Below are 9,408 nucleotides of genomic sequence, written 5' to 3'. Positions count from 1 at the left end.
GCAAAAGGGCTACTACAATGGTCATAATGTGACCTTGACAAATGATGTCAAAAGTTGTGATTTGTCACCTCTCCACAAATCCAGGAATTTCACCAAAAAATGCCAGGGGCGGCAAAGGTTGGCAAAAGGGCTACTACAACAGTCAAAATGTGACCTTGACAAATGATGTCAAAGGTTGTGATTTGTCACCTCTCAACAAATACAGGAATTTCACCAAAAAATGCCAGGGGCGGCAAAGGTTGGCAAAAGGGCTACTACAACAGTCAAAATGTGACCTTGACAAATGATGTCAAAGGTTGTGATTTGTCACCTCTCAACAAATACAGGAATTTCACCAAAAAATGCCAGGGGTGGCAAAGGTGGGCAAAAGGGCTGCTACAATGGTCAAAATGTGACCTTGACAAATGATGACAAAAGTTCTGATTTGTCACCTCTCAACAGATACAGGAATTTCACCAAAAAGTGCCAGGGGTGGCAAAGGTTGGCAAAAGGGCTACCACAATGGTCAAAATGTGACATTGACAAATGATGGCAAAATGTGACCTCTTGTGTCACCTCTCCACAAGTAAGGCTGTGAGTACAAACTCTTGCGAGGGGCATACATACAACTTTCATAACCGACCTTCACAATAATCAATCCAGACCATACAGAAATCGCAGCAAAGAAGTATTTAAATTAACAAATCATTTATTACAAAAAGTCGAAAAGAGACCCAAAAATTGATTTAAGAAGTACAAATCCACTGTAAATAGAAAAATTGCTTTTCATTTCAAAATACCAATAAGAATAAGTTAATTAAATTAATTATCAAATTTATGTTTCATTAATGATTGCCCAAGATGGCGCACCTTCAGGGGCAGTGCGTTGTGATGGTGCTCCTTCACTTCGTTTGTGTATAAAACCTCCTCCCATTTTTTTTAATTTCTTTTCATGTCTCCTATCTAATAAATCAAAAATGTCATTAACTCTTTTGAGCGCCAAATCAGAGGCCGCCGCCTTCAAGGTTTTGACTTCCTTCTATCGCTGATGCACAAATCATCATCAGATGACTCCTCCATAGATACGCAAGAATCAGTGTCCTCACTTGAAATATATGAAGATGTCATGACCATCTTCATAAGACTTCTTTCAGTTTGCCCTATCGATGATGACTTTTCCATGGCTTCCTTGCGCCTCAACAATTTCTGGGGGAAAAAAAAACTATAGTAAGAGAAAAATCGACTGCAAACCAGCCATGGTACTCTATTTCCTTATCGCGACAATAAACAATCACATTATTCTCTCTGAATGAATGTTGCTATTACCTTCTTGCATCAACACCTAAATACAGCAAGTCATACATTTTTAGCTAACATTAATTACTGTTTCATGACAGTGGTAGAGTTTGAGGCAACATTTACAACTATACTAACATTTTTGTCAGCCTGTTTACAATGAAGGGAAGTTTACTAGACATTTATTAACACCATGTAATCTACACTCCTATGACCTCTACATGGCCATACAGTCTGTAGCAAGAATAAAACAATTCAATTTAAAACACAAAACAGTACTAAACTCTCACATAAATAAGCTTTAAAGTTAACCAATTATTTTCCATACTAAAAGTTTGATTTTTTTCACTTCATATGATAGAAGTCAATCTTGCATCATCTGAGTGTATCGGGTGGAGTTCGTCTGCATCAGAGAGTGAGCAATTTCAGTGAACTGAACAAGATCAATACTATTTCAAAATAACCAAAACCAATGGCAAAACAACATTACTTAATACATTACCTGCTGCTTTCTTTGTCGTCTGGCTTGCTTCTTACGAAATGCATCCATCTTCCCACTTGTCAAGCGTTTCTTTTCTTTTTTTTTGTCAAAAAGTACGTTTTCATGGCAACTGTCAAAATAAAATAAACGTAAGATTTCATCAAACCAGTTAATCTTATTCTGTACAGTACCTAGACCTTCTTTTACTCAGTATTTCTGTTGGAAAGCCCAATACTCACACAGTGAACACAACCTTTTCATGTGTAAGATGTATTTTCTGTCAGCAATTCAAAATTTACCAGCTTACCTTGGGCACTCAAAGGACACAATTCACTTGCTTTGACATTTCATCAAACAAGTGGAAAAACCACATTTTCTAATTTGTGAAATCACCAAAATCTTTTCTTCAAGTAAGTGTGTGTTGCAGAATCAATGCTGTTGTTACCAGCTTAAAAAGAGCATGAACATTCTGGTAGAACTGTATCCCTTCCTGACAACTAATAGGATATCAGGCAACTGGAACTAAAATGACCAGAAGCTGAACTGAGAGACTAATCAATTTCCATAAGTGTACTCAATTTTCAGTTTTACTGGACTAATACTAGGTATTAAAGAAGAAAATACACATGCACCAACACGACTCACCTTGGATAACTGCTTCATCAGCACTCACTTGGTTATTCATGCCTTCTTTATCTCATCATTTATTTCGACGTTGATTGCATGACCAAAGCTAGAAGAAGCATGTGATTTAAGTTAAGTGTTGAAAACTGTACACTGAAATATTTTATTTTTATTTTTTGATCAGATATTATTGTAAATTTAGATATCATATAAAACTGCACACAGAGTTTTTCTTTAGTATTGAGCATTTCTGAAGGGAACCTATCAGTCAGCACTAGTTGTATCACACTTACAATGTACAGACACTTCTTGAAAGCAAAAAAAATTATTCCTAGGGGTTAAGTGCAAATGGCCTCCAATAATTATGTAAAAAGAGTTGGAAATAGGTTTGCTACAAATTTAATACTTACGGTTTACTTGTATCCCATGTCTGGCCATTCTCCACAAGTCCATTGTAGATTGTGTGAACTGTATTCTGCAAAACAGAAATGTTACACCTCATGTTCATAAATGTTTAAAAGGAGTTTTCAAATACATGAGTACTGTAACCAGGATTTTTATCGGTTTGACCAAAACAATGTGTTTGCTGTTGCCAGACACTATCCTGTACATCATGTCAAATATAGTTGTTTTACCTTGACAGAGACAAAAAGTTGAAAAACAAACTATGCTTTTGAAAATGGCATATCTAGTATACACAATAATTTAAGGCCTAATTTTGAATTAAGTCTGAAGATGTATACAGCATCATCACTTGCAATCAAATCACTGATTTTGAAAGCGAGACATACATCAGTTAATTCAGAAGAAAACCATCACGTTAAACTTCACAAAAACCAGGTAGTTATTGTCTTGAGAGTTAGCTAAATGTCTTAATTGAGTTAGCTGAATAATCATAACTGCAGTTTCTGTGCCAGATTTTGCCAGATATTTACAGGCAAGGTCCACTTGGAGCAGCAGCTTGCATGTGCAATTGCAACACCAGAGTCCGAAAATCTACTAATTTTCACGCTGATGTTCTACTCTTTGTTTGCACGACTTCTGTGAGACAGAAATATATTGTACAAAAGCTGATTGTACAGAAAATTCTCAACTTGAACTTTTAACTTAAAAGTCAAATTTGCATAATACAACCAGGACAATAGTCTGGAGTATCAAGAAAGGTGTTAATGGTGTTTAAAAAGCCCCCACTCAATTATCAGATTTATCTAATATTTACATTATTTCCTTGATAAAATATTCAATGGAAAACAAAAGAATGACAAACTGTTAATGGGCTGTTGACACATTCGCTAATGCGAGAACCAGGATTTGAGAAGGGCGCCTATTCGCCTATTGTTGTATTTTCCTGAAGAACACATACCAATAATTAGTCAGAAAATGGGAAACGTGGTAATTCAGGGGGTGTGTCTTTTAGCTATCGTCAAATGAAACACACAAAAAATGTAGCTCTGCATGGCAGGGCTGTGTAACCGGCGTTATACGGCCGAGGCCGTATAGCGCCGGTAACACACAGCCCTGCCATTCAGAGCTGCAAAAAAGGTGCTGCGTGTGTATCTGACTCCCGATCTGACTCTGAGTGGTCAAACGTATAAAACACGTCCCTCGTCTCCAGCGCCTGGCCAAGGCATGAGTGCACTCTACCTTTACAACAATCAGACAGCCTGGCCGAGCGCACCAGATTTTAAAACACCTTACCTTCAATTTCAATGTTGGTCGTAGCTTTTTTCTTCCTCGAGATTCAAACGCCAGTCGCTCTTCTAGGAATTGTTGCTTTTTTAACATTTCTTCTTGATTCTGTATAAGGCGCTGCAGTTCGATCCTGCTGATGGTGACAGGGTCGTCTTCCTGCAGGAGCGCTCGACGTGTACCTGGCATTGATGATGTTGACTCGGAGCTGGCCAGCGGCACTGAAACTTGCGGCGTTGCCATGGTGCTGAGCTGATCTTCTGTCATCGTTGACGTTCTGATGATACACTCGCCGTATGAATCTCCCGCGGCCTGGCAGCCATATTTATAGTGAACTGGCGCGTTGAATTGTGGGTACATCCTCGTACACAAGAATATTATTTTAATATTTCTATAGTATGTAATACGCGATTTATATAGCCATTTGTGTTGTGCTCAAAAGCAGTGAATAATATTTTAACTTTTACAATAAAAATACGCTGATTATATACAAAAACATGGAAATTAGAACACAGTATTACCACCGAATCAAATCCATGTTTTACTATGTATGATCGAGGATGTTTCGAAAACGCATGTGATGACTTCCGGTAGTCCAGTCGTGCACGTTCTTCTTCTCTCGTCACCGTTATCGACTGAGAAACATTAGTGATCTTATTTATCTGTAAACCAGCTTCAGGCCGAATCAACAGTTCCTGATATTTTAGGTAAGTTATAAAACATAACTGCAAAAAAATAAATATTTGCAAGTAATCGAGATCGGTTGTTGCCTGTACGGTACCGGCGTTATGAATGATGGCATGCACGAAGTTTTCTTTCATCATTTCTTTACTTGTGCTACATGTTGCCTCCGTTGCCGGTGTTTGAAAGTGCTTCGAATAGGCCGAGTTTGAAAACGTGATCACCCAAACTTGGATTGTGTTTTTGATCACTCAATTTTACTCTCCCTAAACCACGCGGGGCTCATACAGGTTCTCGTAGTGTTGCTCTGCAGGCCGTCCGAGGCGAGACAGCCAGGTCGCCTGCTGGCTTACCTTGTCCCGCAGATTATCGTAACGTTGCGTGTTGCCTGGATAGCCGTTCGGGGCGAGCTGGCCGTTGGCCGCCGTTGAGGTAGCTACGCCAACGGCAGCCCCCGGCTAGCTCGCCTCGAACGGCTATCTAACCAACGTTATGAGATATTGCATGTCCTTTACTTCGCCAACGGCGACTCGCAGCCGCCTCGCTTCGAACGGCTAATAATGGAGGTGAAAACTTTAGCGGGAACACACGTCGAATAGCCCAGCGGTGTTTGCGTGTGCTGAGGGTCCATGTATATCATTTGCTTCAAACTCGCCGTAGCGAAATCCTTTAAGTTCTGTTTAAATTAAGCTTGTGCTCTTGCTGCGGGATCGGGCGGAGTGCAGGGTTTCTAGATAACCCGGTCTCACTTTTTCCCCGATCGAAGTACTGGTAAGTTGCTGCAGTTCGTAGTGCACAACTTTCCACACATAATCGATGAAATTGTGGTGTACGGAACCGCAACAGGTTGGTTCCCAAAGTTAAATGTATTGTATTTCGGTTCCTCTGACTTCTGCACATAAATATTATAACAATTTTTTTTTTTCCAATTTTTCCCCTGCAGCACCATTCCGGTAATTTGCTGTTTCAACAGATTGTGTAATTAATCAATAGGTAAGTACAATGTAAAAACCTGTTTTATTAACTTTTTACCTGGGTGTCTGCTGTTGTTGCTGATTGTTAAAAGTTCACAGTGAAGTCGGCAGACACAGATCTGCGATGAATTTTCAATAATGCTTTCTCGATCTAAGAGATCTATGTCTCATGACTATGAAATGTATATTTCTTTATTCATTTGGTGTATTTTCCAAACATGCCTCAGTCATACCAATTTTTGTGCACACAGTTTTAGCAAATAAATGCTTATCTGTGACTTTTATTATGCAAATTTGGTCAATCTATGATTCCCAGTTTGCAATTCGCACTTTTCTTGGCTTGTCACCATGACAAGATTCATTGTCTTTCAAGTAGATGACAGGAAGTCTACCAAACTTTTAATCTTTTTGATACAAATGACCACTGTGGGCAAGATCCTGTTAGATTTTATCGTGATATCTGATGCTAATCAACATAACACATTATAATGCACAGTTGCAGTGCCCTGACCCATTCCCCTTAAAGAGCCATGAGCTGCAACCTCAAGATACCTTCCAATTTTCTCAGATATTCATTGCTACCTATAAACTGAAAGATATAATCATTAACTTTGCCTCATCAACTTTCTTCTGGCATAGTAGGCAAGAAATTGAATAGATTTTTGTTCATTTCATATTTCCCACTATTTTCAAAATCTTGTCATGTAATGTAAAGAATGGAGCATTTTTTGTCAATGTGGATTGAATCCCTTTCCCATCCTTTCATTTGGTTACACTGTGTTGTATTTGTAAAAATTTAAATGTATAACAATTTGCTGTTTTGGATATAGTAGCATGGAGGCGGCCATATTTGGGTGTGGGACCCGTTTATTATTTGGCATGCTAAGACCTCTGCATGCAGTCCAAATTGGTGGATAATTGTACTTTAGTGAACATCTTTGAGTTGGAACATTTCTGTGAACTAATTTTAATCAAAATATAAAATCATGAAAATGATATCAATAGTTGCAGCACATGGGCCTTTAAGCAAAACGTTGAAAACTTTGATTAGTCACTACACATAAGCGTTAGATTGTGTTGCTGACAGAGTGTTGGTAGTTTGATTTAGACTTGATACTTTTAGTTACTTCAGTGTCAACTCAATGTAGAAATGGCAAGTGTGTACATCACATAAAAGCCTCCTCATCTACCTGGTGATTTGAAACCAGACCTGTCAAACTTTGAAACAAAGACATGACCAGAAATAGTTCTTGTATCAGGGTTTTACATCACTTTTAACTTTTGAGAGTCCCTGGGACTCCTGGTGTTAGAAAATGGGAGTCCTACATCAAAATATGGGGGTCCCAATTTATTTCACAAAAATGTTTTATAGTTTATCAATGCCATGGTCTTCACTGTGTTCAATTAGTATTAATTTGCATACACAGAGACAACAAGGTTCCATATTGTACATGGAGGGGTAACTATTGTGCAACACATGCACACAACTATAGGGCATATTCAACTGACTCTGTATAGTTTGAACCGCCTGTATAACTATAATGAAGAGTTGAAGACAAAAACACATTTCACTAACCTTTTTATCGATTAATTTTGGTGTTTGACCCAACTTACATTAGTTTAATTCACGTACGCGTGTGTAACTATCTGTGGCTTATCGAGTCATGGACTCGTACTACCATACATACTAGTCAATCCGTTCGCCAAGTTTGATCACATTTTTTGACAAGCACGCCACAAAATCCGCCACAAAATGGAAAGAAACCACTAAGTATCGAGAAAAAAGTTTCATGTCCGGTTTATTTCAGTTAAAAAATGCGTAACACGTAGGAAATGTCTCGCAATGTCAACAGTTCAGAACAACTACATTCATTTACAAACCGGGTCGACTGTTATGGCCGTCTCGCTTCAGGACGGCCGGAGGTCAAATATCAACAGTTTAAAGGGGCTTTTTGGCAGTCAAACGCTTGAAAATTCACAAAATACACTTCAATTTAACCGAATCCTTACAAATTTCTCAATCTTGCATGTTTTCGACTTCGAAAACCTTAACCTCGGGTTCCATGTCGAGAGTTAGGCATCACACAGTGCCGCCATCTTGGCCGCCGATACGTTCGAAGTTCACTATCGCGATCGATTTGGTCACCAAATCGCGTCATTTTTCCATAAATATTCTCAAAAAAACTGTAAAATCTATCATTTCTATCACCCAGAGGGCAGTAGCTTGGCATAATATAGTTGTCTTCCGTGTCTACGGCATGGTAAAGCTTTCAAAACGTACGTACGTGTTTCGTTCAATGCACTGTGGCCGTATCCGCGTACGGGTGAAACTGCAGACCTGATTAAATATTCATGAAAACCGCTGACCTCTTTTGAAGAAAGTTCGCATAAATTACTGGAATTTTCGATTGTTAGGCTGCATGATGTCATTATTTTAGTCCTTATATGGTACTAACTGGGTTCAAAGGGTCAGGAATACCCTCCTTCTGGCTGAGTTCGGCAATGCATAGCTAAGTTAGGCATAAGCATAGAACGCAATCACTGTCGGTTTATATACCGACGTGGCGCTGAGAGCGAGAATGCCGTGTCGGTTTATAAACCGACGCGGCACTTTAAGGGTTAAAGTACGGGGTCGGTAAGGTTTACTGGGATGTGTTTTACGTGTTCAGCAGCTTCGCAAGGTGTACACCAGCAACAGATATTGCTGCGTCCCAAGGGACGCGTGGTTTAGTTTTTGAGGGGTCCTGCGTCCGGTTTTATGCGTAAAGGACGCAGAAATGCGCGTCATGTAAAACCCTGTCGTATTATCTAACAGTATATGTATGTTTCTAAATGTATAATGTATCTTTCTTCTCCAAAAACATGGCATTTGGTGGGTAGATTAATACTGGACTTGTAAATGGGATTTTGTTCAAACATGCAAATTGGCTGAAAATGTAAAATGGTCAACAGTTAAAATTTCAAGAATCACTTGGTCAGATTGCTAAATGAAAAATGGTTTGTAGGGATGGTGTTGTATAGTGTTGTGTATTTTGTGAGGGGTACTGCAATATTTTACTTAAAAATTGATTTTTAAAAATTAAATGCATGCCAGCTGTACGCAACTACAATGGGGAACATTAAGGAAGCCTTGTCCCACTCAAATGCCTTGATTCCAGCTTCCATTTTAACAAGTGTTATTGTACACTTTCAAAGTTACTTTCCTGATTGCATTGAAATTTTAACTTATGGTATACAGGGTTGTTATTCTAATTTGTTCAGGTTATGACAAAATTAGCCATATTATTATAGTAGAATAGTGTTTTACTTTGGTATTTTTGTTTTTCTCAGTCTGCTAGAGAATTAAGGCAAATAAGGGTTATTTGACGAGATATCATTTTTTGTATGCAGTTTTATCTTTTTTCTTTTAAATCCACAAAATTTTCAGTTTCTGACTTGTAAATAGTAACGTACATTGCAACATCCAAACCTTTCTGAAATCTGAAAAGGTCAAATTGCCTAAACATGATACTTGGAATTTGGATTGAATTCTAAATGTCACCTGTAAGCAGTCACAGCAAACTGTGAGACAATAGTCATGGATAAAGTGTAAAGTGCTCAGACATTGTGACCCCAGTGGTTCACAAGGGGAGGGGGGATACAACATGTCATGCCGAAAAAACAGCCATACAGCTGGCCAGACAC

General features: G+C 38.6%; 1 protein-coding gene across 1 annotated transcript; it reads right to left on the bottom strand.

The window, feature by feature from the left end:
* Positions 1-670: 670 nt before the first annotated feature.
* LOC139127877 (uncharacterized) lies at positions 671-4,404 on the bottom strand. Its single transcript, XM_070693734.1, has 5 exons — positions 4,079-4,404; positions 2,791-2,855; positions 2,402-2,489; positions 1,778-1,886; positions 671-1,185 (listed from the first exon to the last, which is right to left on the bottom strand). Exons 1-3 carry the CDS (start codon positions 4,334-4,336, stop codon positions 2,438-2,440), a joined length of 375 nt encoding a protein of 124 aa, XP_070549835.1. The 5' UTR covers positions 4,337-4,404; the 3' UTR covers positions 671-1,185; positions 1,778-1,886; positions 2,402-2,437.
* Between the last annotated feature and the right edge of the window lie 5,004 nt (positions 4,405-9,408).

This window comes from Ptychodera flava, unplaced genomic scaffold (genome assembly GCF_041260155.1).
Source record: "Ptychodera flava strain L36383 unplaced genomic scaffold, AS_Pfla_20210202 Scaffold_39__1_contigs__length_1403739_pilon, whole genome shotgun sequence".
Lineage (NCBI taxonomy): Eukaryota > Metazoa > Hemichordata > Enteropneusta > Ptychoderidae > Ptychodera > Ptychodera flava.
This window is presented reverse-complemented; position numbering and strand designations above follow the sequence as displayed.

What these genes read in the sequence shown, in the direction of transcription:
- LOC139127877 (XM_070693734.1), bottom strand. Translation starts at nt 4,336, where the DNA reads ATGACAGAAGATCAGCTCAGCACCATGGCAACGCCGCAAGTTTCAGTG. An exon ending in GACCAACATTGAAATTGAAG is followed by an intron (nt 2,856 to 4,078) that starts GTAAGGTGTTTT and finishes TCTGTTTTGCAG; the next exon opens with AATACAGTTCACACAATCTA. An exon ending in ACATGGGATACAAGTAAACC is followed by an intron (nt 2,490 to 2,790) that starts GTAAGTATTAAA and finishes TGCTTCTTCTAG; the next exon opens with CTTTGGTCATGCAATCAACG.